Below are 25,624 nucleotides of genomic sequence, written 5' to 3' on the forward strand. Positions count from 1 at the left end.
GAAATTTACTTCATGCCTATGGATATGTCAGTGCGACATGTGTTCTAATGTCTTTGTTTAAATCCCCAAGTACGTAAAGAAAGTAAGCATATAAGGATATAAATCTGTAGACATATTTCAATGCGCAGAGGATCGGGCGCTGATTAGCAAAAGCGGAAGACTCTGCGAAGGAAGATGGCTTCATGAAGAAGTAGTGCGGAAAGAAGATAGGTTGGTTGAACCTCGTACATATTTTTTAAATTTTTTGTGGTAGGTTTTTGAGGTGTATGGTAAAGTCGCATTGATTAAAACGTGTGCGAACGTTGAGTATGCCTGGTTTCGATGCTTAATCGCCAGGTGATTGTCAAACAGCAGGTGTCAAGTGGAACAGTTTCCTAAACTGTCGTGTGAGGAACAGACAAAACAACAACAACAAAGCGAGGTAACACATTGGTTTGACATTTGATATTCGCATTCGCCTAAATTTCCGTTACACAGTTCCTGCTGGGGAATTGTAAGTTAACGTTACAGTGACGTGGTAGTGTTGACGTCTGAACCTCTGACTTTGCTATGAATAAAAAGAGCGTTGCCAGTATCTGTAAGGGATTGTGGAGGCCATTTCTGTGCTTTCTATGCCTAAAAATGCTCCCGTGTTTTTTCCCCAAAAGTTTCCTATAAACCTCCTGTTGTTTTGCTGTAATATCCCAATATTTCCAGTTCATAGTTTTGAGCACTCAGGTTCCTCAAAAGGAGAAGGAGGAGGAGATAAATATATTGCTCCCTCAAAATAATGCGCTCAACCAGACCCAAAAGATTCGTATTATCTTATAATCGAATCCGTGCAAAATCGAATGCTGATAAGGGAGATAATTTGTAATGGCTGGCGTAAGCAGGGTTCTGAACCTGACTGACAACAGTTGTACGATATGATTCAAAATGTACATGTATTCAAGAATTTCAGGTACATGTGTTGATTGAGTTACACGGTTTAATAAAACAATATTGAATATAAATATTTTAGCATGTGTTGCACTAAAGCCTTGAAATAATGCAACATTATTAGGTTTGGAGTGACTTACCAATGCTTTATCTGCGAATCGACAGTCTATTATCTTCAACTTTAGACCTGCATGACAAGATTATGTCAAGAATTGTTTACTTTATTTATGGGATAATGTATTTTGAACAAACACTAATCCACCTTGACAATGTGTAAGAAAACAAAGATGATGGCGACACATTGTTACATTGGTGGATTGGTGACAACAAATATTTCACTCAGAATAAACACAAAGGAGGATTTTTGCCAAGTCATCATAGGTTAAGCAAAGGTCACTCCTCAATACATATATTACCATTTTTATTTAGATAATAGCTGAACAGAGTGATAATGTTTTTCAACCAAATTCCCATGGCACAGGCATTCAAGCCTCATTTGAATGAAACATGACCTGTGAGGAGATTTGCGTTTTTTTCTGCGCTGACAAGCTCTCCACCATTCAGTGTTTTCGTAAATGTACTGTAAACTAAATGCACCAAACGGACTGTGACAAATACCAGGAAAATTCATAAATATGCGCGGATTGTCACGCCACCAAAACACATGTGCAACTGTTGAATTTCATGAGTGAAGCTTTACAGTTTAGAAAATTAAGGTAAACAAAGTAGAGTCAATGGCGGCATCGTATGTGGAGGGCTTCAAAAACCAAAAAAGCAGGAAGGGAAGCAATTCAGGGGAAATCATGTTGGTTCCTAGACTCACGCTTGAGCATGTCTCATTGTGTACCCAGGTGCGACAGGATTACACTTATCCGCACAGTTTTTATTCGCCATATTAAGAATTTACATTTGTAAAAACTGGATGTACACTCAAATCTGGTCAAAAGTGACGTATTTGTGACAACAATTTTGCTGTTTTTTTCTTGAACATTTTGATATGGGTACAAACAAAAAAAACTGGGGGCACTACACCCTCGAATTAATTCCGATTTCGCTGTAAATCCATCCGTGTAAATTTGAGGGAGCAGTGTAACATTGGGCTTAATAAGCGAAATGCTGATTTTCGCCTATTCCTACAGGACATTGAAACTGTCTTTTAGGGGCTAGATACATTCTGATTACTTTTCCAGAAAGTATTTCTTACCTAAAAGCTATATTTTTCGTTTTTTATGCAAAAATCATCTTCATTGCCTATCTCACCAGAGTTAAATATGCATGAGATTTGTTCTCTTTTTGGAGGAATTCCTCTTTATTTATGGAAAAAATGCATCACACAAATGTTGAGAATTTCATTCAAAAATGAATGAGTGTCCCTGGTTAAATTTGCTTTGTTTTCACCTCCAGTACTCTTGTCTGGTGACCAAACAGTATGCTAATGATTGGCTCATAGCAGCTATGACATCACTGCAAAACTGTGATCATGGGTTTTGTCCAGTGTTGGCTTGGGTCCCTGGTCTTCAGAAATATTTTGACTGTAGCATCAGTACTACTTATGATTGATTTCATGTCTCATCAGCTTATATTTGCCACTGTAATAATTAATGCATTGTTTTTATCCAGTAGTTTCTGTGTTCACCTAATGTTTGGACTGTAAAAATATACTTTTTATAAGCACATAACGACCTTGAAATGATTATTTTGATGCTACCTCTGACTGGTTTTTCTTAAGTTACCCTATACTTTGAGTGAATCAAATAGAATCCGGTAAGATGTGTCACTAAATTTTTTGTTTTGTATTTTTCTCAGGCTGCCATTAGATGACTTCGTTGTTTATCGTGTGCCAGTTTACAGATGCTGACCTCAAGTTATTGACCATGTAAACTTTTGTCAGACCGAGTGTAATTCCACCCCATCAAGTGAAGATGTCCTCTTATCAAGGGCTGAGCCGTGCGCAGCTTAGCTTTGACTATTTGCACACAAATTCGTGAGTAAAGATTTTTTCTTAAATGTGTTTAGAATCACTGTTAAAGGTGAATTTTAGGTAATGTACAGTTATTGAAGCGTAAGAAGGGCTTCAAGCTTTAACTCTGTTAATCCTACCTGTGCTGTCAGCCAATCAGCATGGATTCTCTGTGTTTATAAACTCTCTGAAAGTTCTATTCAGATGTCTATAATTTGGATGCTCTTGTTCGTATTTCACTGGCACAAACAAGTTATTTCTGGCCATTATCAGGAATATGACATTATTTATAATGTACAGAAGGAAAGGATTCTTGCTGACAGGGCTGTATTATGATTATGCCTGAAGATTACTACCAGTGAAGTGGCACATTGTTTTTTCGGGCTCCACCCACTCATAGAGCTAACAACCATCAAATGTTTAAATTATTTCAAGCACAGTATAAAAAGCCCATCAAATATATTATTCATTAATGTAACATAAAATTTGCCCGACTGCATTTTTATCAAAGCTGATTTTTTTTTTCATTCTTTAATTTGATGAAGTACACTTTTGTTTAAACAGAATTTTTACAAAATGTGTTGAATTCTCTTATCATCTGGTTTTCAGAACAACACATGAATTTTTGTTTGGGGCCTTAGCTGAACTGCTAGATAATGCAAGGTAAGTTTGGGGCCTTAGCCGAACTGCTAGATAATGCAAGGTAATTTTGGGGCCTTATCTGAACTGCTAGATAATGCAAGGTAATTTTGGGGCCTTAGCTGAACTGCTAGATAATGCAAGGTAATTTTGGGGCCTTATCTGAACTGCTAGATAATGCAAGGTAATTTTGGGGCCTTAGCTGAACTGCTAGATAATGCAAGGTAATTTTGGGGCCTTAGCTGAACTGCCAGATAATGCAAGGTAATTTTGGGGCCTTAGCTGAACTGCTAGATAATGCAAGGTAATTTTGGAGCCTTAGCTGAACTGCTAGAATTTGCAAATTAAAATTGGAGCCTTGGGTGAACTGCTAGATAATGCATGGTAAGTGTGCAAGACATGTAAAAGATGAGCTGCCGAGACTGCTTAATGTTCACCAAGGTTTTGCAGTTCAGCCAAAAAAATGTATTAGGTTATTGTTATTGGATGATGTTTTGATTAGTCTGGTACTTGATAAGAATGTTTTAATTTTCATTGAAGTGAACTGAAAAATGTCAAAGGCCAGCAGAACCAAAGAACTGCTTAATCTACTGTACCGCCTTGATATTAGCTGGTCCTTCAGTCATAGAAATGAAAACAAGATAAAGCTATTGTATGATTCGTTTTCATCTAAATATAAAGTTTCTAGTAGAATCCATGATTGTGCCTCGCCTGTGCAAGGTAAGGTGAGGTACTGTGACAAGTGGAGAAAATGGCAGTGTTGGTGTCCAGTTAAATTTTTTTTCTTTAGCTCCTATGTTATGCATGGTCTGTCATACATGGATTGAAGGCAAAGCTTTTTTCTTAAGCTTCCTGATCTAAGGAACATATATCAGGTATGGGTGTGTAAATGCACATACTCAGATGTAAATTTGACCCTTTATTTAGCACCTGTATAAATGGCTGTCTTACATGAATTAAAGGTTAAGCTTTTTTTAGTTAGCTCCCAAGTCTAAGATATGGTTTGTAAATGTACATACTCGAATAAAACCTTTTTTGAGCTCATTAGTCAATTTGATTTATTTGATGGCTGTTTTACACCATACTGAAGAATAGTTCCTAGTGTAAGGTATGGTGTGCAGTCCTTGAAATTTCAAGGGCAATAATTCACCCTGTTCCCATGTGCATTTTCAACTGTATTAGCGGATGAGCAGATCGTGTGCATGCAAAGACAGTGTGGAACTGCAGGGTTATGAGAATAAGGTTTATATCAATAACGCATAGAAAGTACTTTGCAAATGGGGACCATTCAGTTTGTAACTGGTGATCCATTGTTTACTAAACCAGTATACTTTTTTACTGATTCTGTTCAGGATTCATTTCATGATCAGAAATAGTCCTTTCACAGGTAAGCCTGCATAAACCATTCTCCGTAACACTTTTGCGTAACCTTTCTTGCATAACCCTTTTGCGTAAGCTGTGGGTTAAGCAAATAATTTTTATTAAACGAACTAAACTAGGGTCTTTCTTTGCATAACCTTTTTTCGGGTTAAATAAATTTGTGAATTTTCAAGGCCTGGTGTGTAAAATATAAGTGAAATATTCCTGTCTACGGCATGAAACACCAGTCAGATAAATAAATCTGATGAATAAAAGGTGCTGCTATGAATCCACTCAAACGCCAGTTTGGGAAACTGATCAAGGTAACAAAATGTCATGTATGTGCAAATTTTCACTGCCAAATATTCAACCAGACACTTGCTCATTTGCTCATCCAATCATAAAGCTGCAGGGGCCATCCATAATACACAGATGGCCAAAACAATAATTTTAACCTGTCTTGTTGAGCTAATGGCAAAATCTAACCACGATGTAATTTGAGAATAAGTGGGCTTGAACGTTACACAGTTTATGAACCGCTCAATTCATGCCGTAGACGGGAATATTTCACTTATATTTTACACACCAGGCCTCGGAAATTCACAAATTTATTTAACCCGATAAAAGGTTATGCAAAGAAAGACCCTAGTTTAGTTCGTTTAATAAAAATTATTTGCTTAACCCACAGCTTACGCAAAAGGGTTATGCAAGAAAGGTTACGCAAAAGTGTTACGGAGAATGGTTTATGCAGGCTTACCTGTGAAAGAACTATTTCTGATCATGAAATGAATCCTGAACAGAATCAGTAAAAAAGTATACTGGTTTAGTAAACAATGGATCACCAGTTACAAACTGAATGGTCCCCATTTGCAAAACACTTTCTATGCGTTATTGATATAAACCTTATTCTCATAACCCTGCAGTTCCACACTGTCTTTGCATGCACACGATCTGCTCATCCGCTAACACAGTTGAAAATGCACATGGGAACAGGGTGAATTATTGCCCTTGAAATTTCAAGGACTGCACACCATACCTTAGACTAGGAACTATTCTTCAGTATGGTGTAAAACAGCCATCAAATAAATCAAATTGACTAATGAGCTCAAAAAAGGGAACTGGTGTTCTCTGAATACCTTGTTAAGTGATTGTCTGTAAAGGTATGTATGTAAGATCACTGGTGACTGAATTAAGTGTAGGTAAATTTGAGGCATCTTGGGCCAGTGCTTGTGAACTCTACTGGTCTGGCATAAATCCGACTGCACCCAGAATAGTGGCCCAGTGTTATTTTCAAGCCTTAATAAATTTTTTGGCAAGCAGACTGCTCTTGGAAAAATATGACAGCACACTGCTCTTTGTCACAGGTTTAAATTCAGAAAACAATGATAGAAGAACAAGTTTCGTAGCATTCTGTATGTAGTACAAATTATACATGTAACGGAAATGCAAGAAGTGAAGATGTGGCAAGAGATTCAGGTGTTTTTCAAAATTAATGGGGATGTGATCCATGTCTAATGAATTTATTTGTGCTGGTATTTGATAATTTCTCCAAAACCATTGTTAAACAGGAATTTTAATCATATTCATATTTTGAATATATTCAAAAAATATTGTCATTATTTAGATGTAAAACATGTGTTTTAATGTAAACAACAAATTTACACTTGAATAAATTAATTATATGTGGTTAGGATCCTCATTAAGAGCTTATTTGTGAATGATTATGTGAGACTGCCACTAGGAAGATGTGGTCGAAACACGTCTTCATAATGACACATCCCAAATACCCACCATACAAAAGTATTTGCAAATGGCATTTTTTCCTGGAAAAAAATATTTACAATTTACAGCCTTTGATGTAAAATTTGCATCATTTTTGTTTCTCCTCCTGTGGTATATTTGTCTGCAGTGTGTTTATGGCTTATACTGTATTTTACAAAAAAAATTCATTCTTTCTGTTAAACAGAGATGCGTCAGCCACAAAGATCAACATATTCACAGGTAAGATTTTTTTACTGCATTGCACTACTGGGGATGTATGTATTTATTACTTACTTATTTGATTTTACAGCACACTCAAGAATATTTCACTTATGTTACGGCCGCCAGCATTATGGTGGGAGGGAACCAGGCAGAGCTCAGAACCCATGACCATCTGCAGGTTGCTGGAAGACCTTTGCACATATGTGCAGAGAGGAAGGCAGCATGAACTGGACCAACTCACAGCAACCGCATTGGTGGAGGCTTCAGGGTAATTATGCCGCACTGGCATGCTAAAAACCCTCTTGACCACAAAGGCCGCCCAGTACTGGAGATATAATTGTCATTTGAATGTTTTGAGTACAGTACACGTAAATATTGAAGGTAATTACTGTATTTGCCATAAATTGTCATCAGACACTCCTTTTGGTGCTGAAACTTTTTCCAGATGAGTATGATATTATCTTGTCATCCTGACAAAGCTGTTAGAACAGCTACAAGATCTGTGTAATGATTGGTAGAACTCCTAGAATCAAGTGAAACAAATGACTTACATGGATGGAATTTTAGGTCCGAAAAAATATGCAAATATTATTAGTTATGTTGGTGATGTGAAGATGTTCCATTACTCAGCCCTTCACAGGTCACACACTCTACAAGTTATACAATGTTTACACCATGTAGTGTATTATTAGCTATGTCAGTGATGTGAAGATCCTTCCATTACTCAGTCCTTCACAGGTCACACACTGTACAGGTTGTACAATATTTACACCATGTAGTGTATTATTTATGTCAGTGATGTGAAGATCCTTCCATTACTCAGTCCTTCACAGGTCACACACTGTACAGGTTGTACAATATTTACACCATGTAGTGTATTATTAGCTATGTCAGTGATGTGAAGATCGTTCAGTTACTCAGTCCTTCATAGGTCACACACTGTACAGGTTGTACAATATTTACACCATGTAGTGTATTATTAGCTATGTCAGTGATGTGAAGATCCTTCCATTACTCAGTCCTTCACAGGTCACACACTGTACAGGTTGTACAATATTTACACCATGTAGTGTATTATTAGCTATGTCAGTGATGTGAAGATCCTTCCATTACTCAGTCCTTCACAGGTCACACACTGTACAGGTTGTACAATATTTACACCATGTAGTGTATTATTAGCTATGTCAGTGATGTGAAGATCCTTCCATTACTCAGTCCTTCACAGGTCACACACTGTACAGGTTGTACAATGTTTACACCATGTAGTGTATTATTTATGTCAGTGATGTGAAGATCCTTCCATTACTCAGTCCTTCACAGGTCACACACTGTACAGGTTGTACAATATTTACACCATGTAGTGTATTATTAGCTATGTCAGTGATGTGAAGATCCTTCCATTACTCAGTCCTTCACAGGTCACACACTGTACAGGTTGTACAATATTTACACCATGTAGTGTATTATTAGCTATGTCAGTGATGTGAAGATCGTTCAGTTACTCAGTCCTTCACAGGTCACACACTGTACAGGTTGTACAATATTTACACCATGTAGTGTATTATTAGCTATGTCAGTGATGTGAAGATCCTTCCATTACTCAGTCCTTCACAGGTCACACACTCTACAAGTTATACAATATTTACACCATGTAGTGTATTATTAGCTATGTCAGTGATGTGAAGATCGTTCAATTACTCAGTCCTTCATAGGTCACACACTGTACAGGTTGTACAATATTTACACCATGTAGTGTATTATTAGCTATGTCAGTGGTGTGAAGATCCTTCCATTACTCAGTCCATCACAGGTCACACACTGTACAGGTTGTACAATATTTACACCATGTAGTGTATTATTAGCTATGTCAGTGATGTGAAGATCCTTCCATTACTCAGTCCTTCACAGGTCACACACTGTACAGGTTGTACAATATTTACACCATGTAGTGTATTATTAGCTATGTCAGTGATGTGAAGATCGTTCAGTTACTCAGTCCTTCATAGGTCACACACTGTACAGGTTGTACAATATTTACACCATGTAGTGTATTATTAGCTATGTCAGTGATGTGAAGATCCTTCCATTACTCAGTCCTTCACAGGTCACACACTGTACAGGTTGTACAATATTTACACCATGTAGTGTATTATTAGCTATGTCAGTGATGTGAAGATCCTTCCATTACTCAGTCCTTCACAGGTCACACACTGTACAGGTTGTACAATATTTACACCATGTAGTGTATTATTAGTTATGTCAGTGATGTGAAGATCCTTCCATTACTCAGTCCTTCACAGGTCACACACTGTACAGGTTGTACAATATTTACACCATGTAGTGTATTATTAGCTATGTCAGTGATGTGAAGATCCTTCAATTACTCAGTCCTTCACAGGTCACACACTGTACAGGTTGTACAATATTTACACCATGTAGTGTATTATTAGCTGTGTCAGTGATGTGAAGATCCTTCCATTACTCAGTCCTTCACAGGTCACACACTGTACAGGTTGTACAATATTTACACCATGTAGTGTATTATTAGCTATGTCAGTGATGTGAAGATCCTTCCATTACTCAGTCCTTCACAGGTCACACACTCTACAAGTTATACAATATTTACACCATGTAGTGTATTATTAGCTATGTCAGTGATGTGAAGATCCTTCCATTACTCAGTCCTTCACAGGTCACACACTGTACAGGTTGTACAATATTTACACCATGTAGTGTATTATTAGCTATGTCAGTGATGTGAAGATCCTTCCATTACTCAGTCCTTCACAGGTCACACACTGTACAGGTTGTACAATATTTACACCATGTAGTGTATTATTAGCTATGTCAGTGATGTGAAGATCCTTCCATTACTCAGTCCTTCACAGGTCACACACTACAGGTTGTACAATATTTACACCATGTAGTGTATTATTAGCTATGTCAGTGATGTGAAGATCCTTCCATTACTCAGTCCTTCACAGGTCACACACTGTACAGGTTGTACAATATTTACACCATGTAGTGTATTATTAGCTATGTCAGTGATGTGAAGATCCTTCCATTACTCAGTCCTTCACAGGTCACACACTGTACAGGTTGTACAATATTTACACCATGTAGTGTATTATTAGCTGTGTCAGTCATATGAAGATCCTTCAATTACTCAGTCCTTCACAGGTCACACACTCTACAGGTTGTACAATATTTACACCATGTGGTGTATTATTTATGTCAGTGGTGTGAATATGCTTCAATTACTCAGTCCTTCACAGGTCACACACTGTACAGGTTGTACAATATTTACACCATGTAGTGTATTATTAGCTATGTCAGTGATGTGAAGATCCTTCCATTACTCAGTCCTTCACAGGTCACACACTGTACAGGTTGTACAATATTTACACCATGTGGTGTATTATTTATGTCAGTGGTGTGAATATGCTTCAATTACTCAGTCCTTCACAGGTCACACACTGTACAGGTTGTACAATATTTACACCATGTAGTGTATTATTAGCTATGTCAGTGATGTGAAGATCCTTCCATTACTCAGTCCTTCACAGGTCACACACTGTACAGGTTGTACAATATTTACACCATGTAGTGTATTAGATCATTGCTCTTGTTGATGTCTGTTTGGTCTGATTTTAATTAACATATCTGTATAATAAGGGAGTTTGAGTTCAAACTCTTTTATTGCTGGAGCTAAAAGATATCATGTTTTACCATATAACCAGTCAGAAATGCTAGGTAATTCATTTTGATTACATCACTCTAACAAAGGTGCTGAAAAAAGTGTCAAATTTAGAATTTATAAAACGAAAACGATGAGTGTTTGTGAAAATAACAAGTCCATGAAGGAAAGATGTCATTTGCGCCTCCAGAACACAGCAAGACAGGAAATTAGAAAATTCATTGTCGGCAAAAACTGCCTAACAAGTATTATTATGTAGTACTACTTTTTTAACTTTGGGAACAAAAAAGTTTCATCTCAAACTCCCTTCTTAGCAAGTTGGTGGTTTTATTGGGACCATGATGCATTCCTTAGTTCGTATCGCTTCAGAAGAGTGGTAAGTTTGATACATGTATCTTATCATCTGTTACGGGTCCTCTGTGGCTCAGTTGGTTAACGCGCTAGCGCAGCGTAATGACCCAGGAGTCTCTCACCAATGCGGTCGCTGTGAGTTGTAGTCCAGCCCATGCCGGCTTCCTCTCCGGCCGTACGTGAGAAGGTCTGCCAGCAACATGCAGAAATATTCTGAAATATTCTTGAGTACGGCGTGAAACACCAATCAAGTAAATAAATAAATATATCTCATCTGTTACATGTATCTGTTCATGAGTTTTATATGATTAAGCACAGAGACTTGTGTTAAACTCACATTGTGTTTGTCTTCTCTGTCAGAGCCCTGTAAAGAAACCAGAGGTGGTTATTATTTGTGTTTCCTTGACGATGGAGAGGGCATGGATCCAAGTGAGTAGTCAAGCCTTGTAGCTCACTATATACATGGATATATGTAAATCTTCGACCTCTTCAATCACTAAAACACTTTTTAAAGTGGAATTTATGCATACAATTATTATGAAAATGACTAAAAATGGGTTTGAAATTTAAAAAATTTCAAAATATTTGTTGCAGAGGCAGTGGAAAAGGTTGAAGAATGAGGGTTTATCATTGACATAGTGTATATATGTATACACACAGTTATAACCTGATTTTGCGAAGGGTTTTTGGAGCATGACTGCTTTTTCACCTGCAGAGTACCAATGCTTACATACATGTAACCTAAAACTTTAAAGGCAAAAAAAAAAAATCATTAATGTGAAGTAAATGTCAGATGAAATATCCTTAAATACTGTCTACAAAAAGAGTTCAGCTTATTTATTTAGACTTTTTCAACGCGGTAAAGTGCAGTGGAAACTTTAGATTCGACTGTGGCTTTTTCTCACCATATTGTAACCAGTGGCATCACATCAGGGCTTTTTCCACTTAACCCACATTGACTTCTAGATTTCATCATTCTAAATGCATATATATATATATAGATCTATGAATGCATTCGCTAAATGGATGTTGAAACAAACTATTTCAAGTAAAAGGTATGGATTTATGTCACTGATACCCTTTAGTTCACTGTAGAATATGATGTTTTAAAACCATTTTACTCATCTGGAAAAAAATTCTAAAAGCAGCAGATCAACCAGTTCTCCTGGACAGTGTTTCATAGCCCTAATACCGTAGGAGCAAAATCCGAATGTTACATCTAGATTGTAGATGTGCTTGTCATGTGTCAATGTATTTTGTCGTAGACGAGACGTCTGACATCATAACCTTCGGCAAGTCTGCCAAGAGAGGCCAGGACTCCCAGAAAATTGGCATGTATGGAAACGGGCTGAAATCGTAAGTAGTTTGCCAGTTCAGAATTTTTCATGTACAGCAAAACAACTGATGTATGGTCTTAGGAAATTGGTCTTAGGAAATTGAACACCGCTTGAAATTCTGATTGATCAGTGTCTGGCAGTGTGCCAAGACTGACAAATGTCTGCGCGTGTAAATGTGTAGACTTTTAGACAGTGTACCCTGTTGGTGGAAGATAAGTGACCCCTAATATGCTTCAGGTATAAAAAACCACTTGTGCAGGAAATTTTCTGTCCAGTACTGGAATTGAATTCTGATTCTGATTCGCTTCCCTTCTGCTCACGATCTCATGTAATCACCAATAATGAATTACTGTTGTCCATGATGGTCTTCCACCAATGAAATCCCCTTAGCGGTCATGTGACCCACCGGCTGGCTGTGAACTTGATAACAGACATGCGCAGCTGGCAGTTCTGGGAGCCTCTGCAGGTAACAGCCCCACCCTGCCGTGTTGGTCTAGCCGAACAGTATGGGTGTAGAGCGCTAGCCTGTTAACCAAATATAAAGGATGTTTTCATACAAACAATTAATAATCAAGAGCTAGATTGTGAGACCAATAGGAGAAAGGTATATAAACTTGTGATTGAAACTTGTTCAAGTCCAGCTCATGCTGGCTTTCTCTTTGGCCGGGGCCCGGATAGCACAGTTGGTAGAGCGTCCGCTTGGGGAGCGGTAGATCTGGGATCAATCCTAGGTCAAGTCACACCTAAGACTTTGAAAGAGGAAGTTGTAACTTCCTCGCTTGGTGACGACTGGTTGACCCGTATCAGTATAATGGCTCGGGCGGGGCGGCTTACTTACCTTTGGTAAGTCGTCTCAGTGAAGCAGCACTAGATAAAAGAGCGGTGGAAATCTGTCCTGCTACAAGGAGGCATATTACATACACCCTTGCGTCGTCATATGACTGAAAAATTGTTGAGCACGACGTTAAACCCCAAGCACTCACTCGCTCACTCTCTCTGGCCATATGAGGGAAGGTCTGTCAACAACCTGCAGATGGTCGTGGGTTTACCGTGAGATTTGCACCGATTTCATCTCACCATAACGTTGGTCACCGTTGAAGATGTGAAATATTCTTGAGTGCGGCGTAAAACACCAATCAAATAAATAAATAACTTCTGACTTTGTTAGATTCACCTGCTATCAGTATAAACCTTATGAAGTAGGTGATTCTAATAGTGCCTTGGTAAACCTCAACTTGCCGTGGTAAATTGGTTTCTTCCCATTTTTTTTTTCGCTGTCGCTATTTTTCTTATTTGTTAGGGCTGAGCAGGTGTTTTTAAAGGTGATCACAGGGTCTGTAGCAGCCTGTGGCCTTTCTGTCTGAGGCACACTCATGATAGATTGCGTTACCAGTCAAACATTGCCATAGATCATGACACTTGGAAGTAATTGCCATTGTCCATTAATATCCACAGTCTTACCTTGACCAGTTTTGTTTGAGTCAAATAAGCATGAGTAATTCAGAAACAAATAAAAATGTTGTCTTTTTGATTTTTCTTCCAGTGGCTCCATGAGGATAGGTAATGACTTGATGCTGTTCACAAAGAAAGGTCCCACCATGACCTGTTTGTTTCTCTCAAGGTCATTTCATGAGGAGGAGAACATAGATGAGGTAGATTGTCTAGTGCAGAGTATACTAGTTATAATGTTAATACGTATTTATCTTCATGTTATAGTTGAGCTGTAGATCCAGAGTCAGTCCTGGGTCGAGTTACACCTAAGACTTTAAAAGAGGAAGTTGTAACTTCCTCGCTTAGCGTACAGCATGAAGGGGATAGTGCAACGACTGATTGACCCGTATCAGTATAATGGCTCGGGCGGGGCGGCTTGCTTGCCTGCCTTCAGTAAGGTGCCTGAGTGAACCAGCACTAGATAAAAGGGCGTTGGAAATCCGTCCTGCAACAAAGAAGCACATTACATGCACTCTAAGGATTCCTTTATTGTCATATGACTGAAAAATTGTTAAGTATGACGTTAAAGTCCAAGCACTCACTCAGCCATGTTATAGTTAACTCTTTTCCAGTAATGCTTTAAAGAAATTTTTTGGCTAAAGTGCATCATTTTGAGCTTTTACATTTGAAGCAGTTAAATCTTCGCAGTCTTTGGCGTTTTCAGCAAAGTGTTAAATAAAATCTATTTGCCATCACGTTGCCACAATTACAAATATCTGTATAAATTGTATTAAAATGAAATGTCTTTGTATCACAGGTGATTGTTCCAATTCCCTCTTTTGAAACTGCAACAAACAGGCCTCTGGCCAAAGGTGCTAATCAAATAGAAAAGGTAGGAGTAATGTGTGTCTGCATTCATAACTCTTGTGTGTCATTCGAATTATTTCGTGATAAAAGTCCTCAAAAAGCAAAAAGGGGGTATAAGTACTGGAAGAATTGTGGTGGAAGTCCTCATAAAGCATGGAAATGGTATAAGTAGTGGAAAAATTGTGATGGAAGTCCTCATAAAGCATGAAAGTGGTATAAGTACTGGAAGAATTGTGATGGAAGTCCTCGTAAAGCATGGAAGTGGTATAAGTACTGGAAGAATTGTGATGGAAGTCCTCATAAAGTATGGAAGTGGTATAAGTACTGGAAGAATTGTGATGGAAGTCCTCATAAAGCATGGAAGTGGTATAAGTATTGGAAGAATTGTGATGGAAGTCCCCATGAAGCATGGAAATGGTATAAGTACTGAAAAAAATGTGATGGAAGTCCTCATAAAGCATGGAAATGGTATAAGTAGTGGAAGAAATGTGATGGAGATCTGATCTTAATGGTTTGATGCATATTTTATTTGTTATGTCAGAGAGCTTCTAAAATGCCGACTAATGGATTTCTCCTTGAATATCATTTGATGTCATAAGCTTTCTCTCCTTACATATGTGTAACGTATTGTCTAGTTCTAACATAATGAAATTCAAGTTAAAAACTTAGGCAAAACAGTTAATGATCTACTTTAAAAAGTTCTCTCTTTACCACCTCAGCATAACCAAGAAATGAATCTCATCTTAAAATACTCCCCCTTCAAGACGGAAAAGGAGTTCTTTGCCAAGTTTGACTCCATTGAGGGTAACTGTGGTACATTAGTGATCACCTATAACCTGAAGCTTCTGGACACGGGGGAGACAGAGCTGGACGTGGACAGCGTACCACACGACATCCTGCTGGCCAATCCGCAGACAGATTTCGACTCCGACACAGGGTAATTTATTGTCTTTTAGCTGGATAGCTTGTTTCCAATGTGCATCCCTGACATTTCGTCACTGCGTGACAAGCAGTCCGCTGTGGCTATGTTTAAACATTGTAATCCTTGTCTGTTACACACAATTCAGCAGTGTCTAATGGCCCGACAGTCTGTAATGTTGTAGTACAGTGGTCCCTCAAATTTATGCCAATCAATTTACCACAGAATCTGAATTAACTTATGGTGTGGTGTCCCCCATTTTTTTTGGTACCAATATCAAAATGTTCATGGGGAAAGACAGTAAAATTGAAGTTTGTATCAATGTAAATTCATAATATGATAAATAAAAACTGAAAGACCATAACCCTACCATACCTGGGTAAGCAAAGACACATGCTCGAGCGGGTGTCAAGGGACAAATTTGATTTCAGCTGACATGCTTCCCTTCACGCTTGTTGGATACTAGTAATGCCCCCTCACATATGATACTGCCATTGTTCAAATTGTTTATTTTTATTTTCTGAAGCGTGAAGTTCCATTGATGGGATTCAAAAGTTGCACACATGTTTACATATGAAGTATGAATTCTCCTAATATATGGCACTTTCCATATGGTGCATTTAGTTTGCAATATGTTTACTAAAACACTGAATGGCGGAGAGTTAGTCAGTGCAGAACAAAACTGCAAATCTCCCCACAGGCTATGTTTCTTTCAAATCGCCTCCCTGAGCAGTGGAAATTTGGTTGAACTACTATACCAACGTGTTCAGCTGTTATGTAATTAAAAATGGAAATATGTGTATATTGGAGTAACTTTTGGAGTCACCTACGATGACTTTGCTAGAATCCTCCTTTGTGCTTATTTTGAGTGACAGATTTTTGGTCACCAATCCAGCGATGTAACAGTGTGTCGCTGCCGTCTTTGTTTTATTACATATTGTCATGGGGTTATGAATTAAGGTGTTTCTCTGTTGAAAAGACATTATTCCATGCAAAAAATGAAGACATCTTGATATACTCTTGTCATCCAGGTCTAAAGTTCACCTTTCTCAAAGACTCTTGATTTGCAGATATTGCAATCAACCTTTCAATTTACCACTTAGTGCGGTAAATCACTTCACATGGGATAATGTTCCATTGCGAGAAAAACAATAATTTTGGTTTTATAATTTATATTGTTTTTATTAAACTGCTTATCTCAATCAACACCTGTTTTGATACCTGAAATTGTTGTGTACATTTTGTACATTTCTGTTGTCTGTCACGTTCAGATTTCTGCTTATTCCAGCCATTACAAATTATCTCCCTTGTCTGGATTCGATTTTTGGACGCTTCAATTGTGTATTGACATAGATGATTAAATGTTTTGCTTACTCCCCTGTGACTCGTTCTCTTCAGTGTGAAGCGTTTTCAATGAGATTTGGCTGTGAGATAATGAAGAATTTTTTTTTTTTTTATTACATAAAACATTACTCAGATGAATAAGGTTAACAATAAGAATTCGAAAGAAGAGGGCTGTAGAAGATTGATGGAATTTGATGTATTTGCTGACTTTGTGTTAATGAGTTAATTAGTTCAAAAATCAAAAATAGACAGTCCTAAGTAAATAGATACATATAAATGTTATACAGCCTCTGTATTTCCCTTCCTTGTGAAAGCATTACAATGGGATTGTTATTTTAAAAGCGGACACTGGTAATTCTTATAGAGTACACTTTTCGTTGACGTGGGGACTTTGTAGTGTCAGCTGTTTGCAGTAGTGTGATAAACTCAGTTTTCACAGTATCCAGAATTGCATGTTTCTTTCAATCAGCCCTCTTTTTCTGGCTTGGGCCTCTGGCCTTGGATTCACAGATTTAAATGTATCAGTCTGTGTATCACTCTGATGTATCAATCAATACAACACTTATTTTGTGTTGTATTGATTATTACCTTTGGCTCAGTAATCATTGTCAATTTGCAAGTTTCCGGCTTCTGTCATCGATATGTTGCCTTACATGTACATGTGTATATTGTTGTCTAAAGCCTTGATAAAATCAAATATGAAAGTAAACGTACAGAACAGCTCAGGCTAAAAGTCAAAACCAGGCAGGAGATTAGCGCGATCCCAGAGGTCTTGTAGAGAGTTTGTAGAGACTTAATAGAGGGCTTGTAGACACACAGTCACCTGCAGAGACAGTGATCCGTCCACTGTGACTGGTCGCACACACGTGACTGAGCATTGGTAGGCCTATGCGCTAGCTGTGGGAAGTTGACGACGGAAAATATAGTTCTTTGTTAGAATGACTTAAAAGATTTTTGAAAGACTAACACAATACATGAAACTGAAATAAAATATCTGATGTGTGTATTTTGGATCCCAAAGTGGCAATCATCTTTTAAGTAGTGATTTTCAAGTGAATCCAAGCGAGATTTGTAAGTGATCACTACGAATGCTAAAACTAGAGCATTCTTCATTTCCCATAACAAGTTAACATATGGACAAATGTCTTTCCTTTCTTCCTTAGAAGGTTTTCATTGTTGTGCGAGTCACTTTCCAGTGAAAAATTATCTGCCACTCAGTGATTTAGAAAACGATATTGACACTTTGACGCTGACACTCTGTACAACAAAAGCAATGCCGTATTACAGTATGCATTTCATGTACAGAAGTGATAAAAAATAAAAAGATGATACAGGAAAAGTTAGATGAGGCTTACACGATACTTGCCCTGATATGAATACATGATGTTATTTTGACGTCACCTTTATACAAACGTGACAAACGGTAAGACATGAGCATGAGAGTGCTGTCTGCCAGTGCTGGGGCGAGGTCCTAGGTGGGAAGCGCACGCTATTGCACATGCTTTATTCACAGGAAAGTCGCGTTGGTTTGTGAAATTTATGCGAAGATTTGTCCGCTTTGAATGAAATACCTGTGGCATGGCTCTATGTGGCATAATATAAATGTATGTCAAAAATGTGTTGACTGTCCACACCAGTCAGAGAATTTGATTGCATATTTACTCCCTTAATAAAGCTGATGAACTGATTTTGTTGTGCAGAGGTAGGTTATACATAGCAAGATTAGGTTTCTACTTTTTAAGGCTAGTATATGTTCAGATAGCTGAAACATGGGGACTGCACCTTCGCTTGCTAACTAGGATAGGCCTATGTCTGTAGATGGAACTATATTCACACCTTCGGATGACAATCCTGTGCATCACAGCAGGTGTCCGCAGTACAGCCCAGTAGAGAGTTTGTCATGCCCCAGTGGAGCGTTATTGAGTATCTCAGAGCGCGATACGAACTGTGAACAATTGACTTTTAGCCTGAGCTCTACTGTATCTAATGGTCTAAAGCTTGCAAAATATGTCATACTGTTCTTTATGTGATGTTTAAAGGAGAAGAAAATTTCAATATCAGTCAAATACCATTGAAAAGAGTATGCATTTCCTCGCAGGTGCATGCCATAAAAAAATTCTAATATGTACCTCAAGGTGATAAATTATAAATAAAGTCTGCGCCAACACCAACAGTACAGTTCGTTTTCCGCTTGACAATCGGGAAACTGGAATGTTGGATGTAGTTTCCGAGTTTACACAAACAAGCCGGCAGTTTTAACCACTCTCATTGGCTGAGAGGCAACACACTCCCAGAATAAATTACAGAGCTGTAAAGATGGAGGACGCGATGGACTCAGCGATTTATGGCAGCTTTGCCATATTCAGGCTTTATATGTATGACGATGGAAAATCGTAAAAAAATATGCAGCAGGTACCACCCGATAGAAGAAAACATGCTCTTTTCAGCCTATGGTCTCATGTTTTTAAGTTTTGTTCTCTTTTAAAGGACTGATTTAGTATATTATGTATGTGATTTCATATATGGTGGATGTGTGAGCAGGTTTTACATTTTGAAACGATTCAAGAGTATTTGAGACCATCACAAGATTTAATGTTGTTAATGTTTCCGTTGTTAATGTTTCAACTAAGTGCATAGTAGTGCTTATTTTGTGCCTTTGTTTCATTCTTCAGAGTGCTTTCTGATGTCAACAGGCGAGTAAACCTTGCTTGACCAAAATACCACAATCTGTTTTTCATGCTAGTTTTATCCTGTTCAGCCTTGCCATTCATAACCCCTTCTAGAAGAAAATGGTCTCACCTTTTTGACGTTGCATGGGGTGTGTCACATGACAAAGCAGCAAAAGAATGTATACACATTGTTATTTTCATGTGAAAACTGTCATCTGTGAATGGGTAACATAACCTGCTGACAAAAAGTGGGTCAAAGTCATGCACTCTTTTGTTCTTTTCGGTATAGTTACAAACCTAAAGCAAAATAGATAGTTCACCAACACTGGAGTGTAACATAGAGAATGATACGTTTAAATCGCATAGCTTGGCGTAGACGTTTAGGTGGGAAATGCTCTTCATGCCATGGTTGTTTGTAAGTGGTATCAGCATGTAAGTGAGGGGCTTATGGCGAGTGACCTTCATTTGTTCTGGGACATCCTGACATTAATACAGCATCATTAGGCAACCAGGTAAACCTGAGTATGGTCGTTATGCATACTACATTCTACCTTTGTTGTGTAGACTCCATGGAACATTGCAGGCCTTTTGCCAGTCTAATATAAACCTAGTACCACGAAGCCCCCAAGTGAAGGTTTCCGATGCTTACAATAGTTAACAAATTTTTGGGGGATAATAATAACATTAATGATGTGAAACTCTCGTGTGCACTTGCCCAGTGTAAGTAAGGTACATGTACATGTAGTTAGGTACTGGAAATTATTTTGAAATGGATATTTGTGACTTTATGGGAATCTGCTTGGATTCCTGTAGAATGGGAGATTTGACATGAAATGGATTCCCACTGAAAGTAGATCCCAATAATGCAATACTTCATTGCATTCTGATTTCACGTAAAAGACTTGATCTTGAATAAAGTTCTCACCAACAGTTTCCACATGCAGTGTTTCCCCATGCAATGTTTGCCCATCATTTCAGCCTTAGGCTGTTTTTTCAGGAGCTTGTAGTCACAAATTATCATGCATGTCAGCTGTTGTAGACTGATGTGATTTTGCCAGGCTATTTAAAGTGAGTAACCGGTGTGTGACTAGAATGTGCCCAGGGCTCCTCTGTAGAAACACTGTTCATTTTGAATGAAGATGTGAGCCACCTGGTGGGAAAGAAAATTTAGTCCTTTTGTGTCTCATAAATGAAGAAAGACAGACAAAATCTGGCTTCATTTAAAAAGTATTGTCACTCATCTATGTTTATGTTGTAGCCATTACTGCAGGAAAATCTCTTTGATCTTCACAACGTTGTTTACTTTGTTTAACTTTAATAATAGCAGCTCTCTTTTCTGCATATTATCCTTCCTTTTATTTCCGTTGCTGCTTTTCTTCTCATGTGGAAATTGTCCCCATCGCTTTATGCTTTTTATGATCTTAACTAGCTGATATATGTACATATCTACCCATTCACCTTTGCATTTTGTATTTTAGCCAATTTTGCACAGTACATGTAGTATGATGATTCTCATATTTTTGCCTGTCATGCTAACTTTGCTAACTCCAGGGTGTCCAGAATCTCCAGGACATTACATAGGCTGAACACTGTCAGATAGGCTACATGTCCAAAAAGTCTCTTAGACACTGGACAGACTGAACTCTGTCAGACAGGCTACATGTCCCAAGGTCTCTTGGACACTGTGCAGGCTGAACAGTGTCAGAAAGGTTACATGTCTAAAAGTCTCCTGGACACTGTGCAGGCTGAATACTGTTCGAAAGGCTACATGTCCAAAAGTCTCCTGGACACTGGACAGACTGAACTCTGTCAGACAGGCTACATGTCCAAAAGTCTCCTGGACACTGTGCAGGCTGAACACTGTCAGATAGGCTACATGTCCAAAAGTCTCCTGGACACTGTGCAGGTTGAACACTGTCAGACAGGCTACATGTCCCAAAGTCTCCTGGACACTGTGCAGGCTGAACACTGTTCGAAAGGCTACATGTCCAAAAGTCTCCTGGACACTGTGCAGACTGAACACTGTCAGATAGGCTACATGTCCCAAAGTCTCCTGGACACCTTGCAAGCTGAACAGTATCAGATAGGCTACATGTCCAAAAGTCTCCTGGACACTGTGCAGGTTGAACAGTGTCAAACAGGCTATCTGTCCCAAAGTCTCCTGGACACTGTGCAAGCTGAACACTGTTCGAATGGCTACATGTCCAAAAGTCTCCTAGACACTGGACACACTGAACTCTGTCAGAAAGGCTACATGTCCAAAAGTCTCCTAAACACAACACAGGCTGAACACTGTTCAAAAGGCTACATGTCCAAAAATCTCCTGGACACTGTGCAGACCGAACACTGTCAGATAGGCTACATGTCCCAAAGTCTCCTGGACACTGTTCGAAATGCTACATGTCCAAAAGTCTCCTGAACACTGCCTGAAAGGCTACATGTCCAAAAGTCTCCTGGACATTGTGCAGGCTGAACACTGTCAGATAGGCTACATGTGCAAAAGTCTCCTGGACACTGTGCAGGCTGCACACTGTCAAACAGGCTATCTGTCCCAAAGTCTCCTGGACACTGTGCAAGCTGAACACTGTTCGAATGGCTACATGTCCAAAAGTCTCCTAGACACTGGACACACTGAACTCTGTCAGAAAGGCTACATGTCCAAAAGTCTCCTAAACACAACACAGGCTGAACACTGTTCAAAAGGCTACATGTCCAAAAATCTCCTGGACACTGTGCAGACCGAACACTGTCAGATAGGCTACATGTCCCAAAGTCTCCTGGACACTGTTCGAAATGCTACATGTCCAAAAGTCTCCTGAACACTGCCTGAAAGGCTACATGTCCAAAAGTCTCCTGGACATTGTGCAGGCTGAACACTGTCAGATAGGCTACATGTGCAAAAGTCTCCTGGACACTGTGCAGGCTGCACACTGTCAGAAAGGCTACTTGTCCAAAAATCTCCTGGACACTGTGCAGGCTGAACACTGCCTGAAAGGCTACATGTCCTAAAGTCTCCTGACACTGTGCAGACTGAACACTGTCAGAAAGGCTACATGTGCAAAAGTCTCCTGGACACTGTGCAGGCTGAACACTGCCTGAAAGGCTACATGTCCTAAAGTCTCCTGACACTGTGCAGACTGAACTCTGTCAGAAAGGCTACATGTCTAAAAGTCTCCTGAACACAACACAGGCTGAACACTCTTCGAAAGGCTAATATTGAGGTAGAAAATGTTCTGTTCAGCTTTATATACGTGTGCATGCACAAACTGACACATGAGTGTATCCCTTATTATTATTCTTTATAGTACTTATATAGATGTTCTCTCTCAGCAGTATGGTTGGAATTCATGTATTGCTTCTCTGGTGTAAATCCATATCATTTATGTATTCGTGGTGTCATTATAATGACTCTCAGAGCTTATTACTAAAATATCATATATAAGAAAATAACCCTTATAATTGTTATTTGATCTCCTTTTCTTATTTTTTTTTCTTTTTGTTGTTGACCTGAAATTTATCACTGGGCTTTAAGTTCATTAATATTCATGATGTCTCCTACAATTGAAAAATCTGTCTGATTATCTGCTCAGTGTTTTCAACTTTCAACTTATCCTAAAAAAAATTTTTGTGTCCACTCAGAATGATGCCTGAGCGACGGTCGTTCCGCGCCTACGCAGCCATTTTGTATATGGAGCCCAGAATGAAGGTGTACATACAGGGGAAGAAAGTGAGGACTAAGAGGTTGGCTAGTTGTCTCCATAAGTGCCGACAATACAAATACTCCTCAAATCGTTTCCGGTCAAGAGCTGAAAATGAAGCTAAGAAGGCAGAAGATGAAGCTAAAGCTGCAGAAAATAAAGCAAGGGAAGCGGAAAGTAAAGCAAAGTGAGTTGTGGATACATGTACTTGGAGCAAGCTAGCAGCGTGAAAAGCTTCCTTCAATTTTCAGAGTACATGCAATGAATACAAGATTATCATTTATTTAGATTTGTTTATTTATTTATTTATTTGATTGGTGTTTTATGCCGTACTCAAGAATATTTCACTTATACGACGATGGCCAGCATTATGGTGGGTGGAAACTGGGCAGTGCCCAGGGGAAACCCACGACCATCCGCAGGTTGCTGCCAGACCTTCCCACTCATTTATTTAGAGCATGATCAAATATATGTGTGCGAATATGCTGTTTCAAAAGCATGTGTACTGAGTGCATTTACCTTTGTGCTGAGCTTTTTGGTTCAAGTACTTCAAAAACTGAAGTTAGGAGAAGCAAGAAAATAATTTCCCATAAATCTTCAACCTTTTCCACCACTAAAGTGCTTTTTTCCCAGTGGAATGTATGCATACAATTATGATAATTTTCTAAAAATGATCTGTTTCTGTCACTAAAGATGCAAACTCCATAAAACTGTTCAAATTATTTCTGTATACCCCATAGTTCTCTCAGAATGTTTCAGAATATTGGTTGCAGAAAACAGTTGAAAAAGTTGAAGAATTAGGGTAATTTTTTTTGGGATTTCTGAAGTCAAGAATTTTTGCACAAGTGATTGTTTACCAATGCCTTGTATGGGTTTACGTTTCCAGGAATTTAGAAGGTCGTTACGGGTCGTCCATGTCAAGAGAACAGAGGGTATGTAAACTTTCGGCGTGGCTGCCCGGGGGACATATTGCTTTCGAGAGAGGCTTAATGAATCATGCTGGCACGAGTTCTTATGCTTTGGCTTCTAAGGCTCTATATAGAATGTGTCAGCTGGGTGCCACTTATTCTTAGTTGTATTAGATAACAATAACCTATTTGCGAGGAATTTTTACTACAAAATCAGTTTATTTGTCAATAATATTGCGTTTTCATGACTAATCCCATGTTGTATTGCAGACAGTATAACTTATTAATTACTGCTAACGCTTTTACTTGAAAACATGTTTATAACTGAGTGCCAGTTATTCTTAGTTGTGTTGGATAATAATAACTTCTATTTGCGAGGAAATTTTACGACAAAATCAGTTTAATTTGTCAACAATATTGCATTTTCATAACTAATCCACGTATTGCAGACAGTATATTTTATTAGTTACTGCTAACGCTTTTACTTGAAAATATGTTGAAAACATGCAAAACATAGAAATACAAACGCAAAAAGGATGAATTAAGGCCTTTCCGGTCTTGTCAGTATTCTGGTGTTCGAAAGCTTTCACTTTGTTATTTTCCTATCGGTTTAATTGTACCTCACTAATAAAGTTGTCTGCACTTGCCCATGCAGTAGAATATACATGTATCTTGGGTATGATATGGCATGCATGTAGAATTTGAGGCTAACACAACACCCTCTGTGGCCAAGTTGTCTAACGGGCTCGCCAGACGAATGCTGTAGCCTTTCATCAATGATCAAGTCTAGAATCTAGCTCTCGCTGTATTCCCCTGGCTTCAAGTGGGTAAGCCTGTGTCAGCAATGCTTTCCGAGGAGTGTGGACAGGCTGTGTGTGGTTACCTCTCACTGTAGTTCACTGGCTTCTGTTAGATATTAGCTGAGATACTGCTGTGTACCCAAGCCACCAGCCAACCAACCACATATGAGAGACTGATACGTGCATAATCTTTAGTGGACTACAGTGTGAATGGTGTCTAAGTTTAGCATATAGGATTCTAGAACTCACGTTAGGTGTGGAAAATTATGTGTATCTGCGTATGGCATCTCTTGCCATACATTTGCCCATGTTGTTAATGAATCCATACCTCTGTGAAGTATGTCTTCTTTTGTTTTCTTTCATATGTGTCTTATGCAGGCTGTGTATTTGCACACAAGTACACTTAGTCGCTTACAAATGTATTAATTCTCTGCAGTGGCTGAGCGTGCTGTATTTATATATTTTGTGACGGGGGATTTCTTCGCAGGCCGAGTTGAGGAAGCTCAAACATTGGCAGCTGAATATCGGAAAGAAGCTCAAATACGCAAACAAATAGCAGATAGGAAAACAAAGTAAGTCAGTTGGTTTTAGGCATGGAAATATGGTATGGGAGTTAGCTACATGTACAACACAGACAATTATAGACAAGGCTTGTGCTGGCTTCAGACTTCAAAATTATTTATTTTAATGTTCAGTGTCATGTATTTAAGAAAGTCGTAATTGTTTTATTGGAGACTCTTTGGC

General features: G+C 38.6%; 1 protein-coding gene across 1 annotated transcript in view; it reads left to right on the top strand.

Annotated features, from left to right (window-relative positions):
• The first annotated feature begins 2 nt into the window (after window positions 1–2).
• The window catches only part of LOC135477252 (ATPase MORC2-like), a 61,268-nt gene continuing 35,646 nt past the window's right edge, over window positions 3–25,624 (top strand). The window contains exons 1-11 of the mRNA XM_064757437.1: window positions 3–421; window positions 2,725–2,902; window positions 3,488–3,541; window positions 6,843–6,877; window positions 11,268–11,336; window positions 12,173–12,263; window positions 13,788–13,896; window positions 14,493–14,567; window positions 15,262–15,479; window positions 23,114–23,359; window positions 24,059–24,104. Coding sequence (XP_064613507.1) covers window positions 2,841–2,902; window positions 3,488–3,541; window positions 6,843–6,877; window positions 11,268–11,336; window positions 12,173–12,263; window positions 13,788–13,896; window positions 14,493–14,567; window positions 15,262–15,479; window positions 23,114–23,359; window positions 24,059–24,104 — 1,005 coding nt within the window. The 5' untranslated portion in view covers window positions 3–421; window positions 2,725–2,840. The remainder of the gene's footprint in view (window positions 422–2,724; window positions 2,903–3,487; window positions 3,542–6,842; window positions 6,878–11,267; window positions 11,337–12,172; window positions 12,264–13,787; window positions 13,897–14,492; window positions 14,568–15,261; window positions 15,480–23,113; window positions 23,360–24,058; window positions 24,105–25,624) is intronic.

The sequence above is a fragment of the Liolophura sinensis genome, chromosome 10, assembly GCF_032854445.1.
Source record: "Liolophura sinensis isolate JHLJ2023 chromosome 10, CUHK_Ljap_v2, whole genome shotgun sequence".
NCBI classification, from domain to species: domain Eukaryota; kingdom Metazoa; phylum Mollusca; class Polyplacophora; order Chitonida; family Chitonidae; genus Liolophura; species Liolophura sinensis.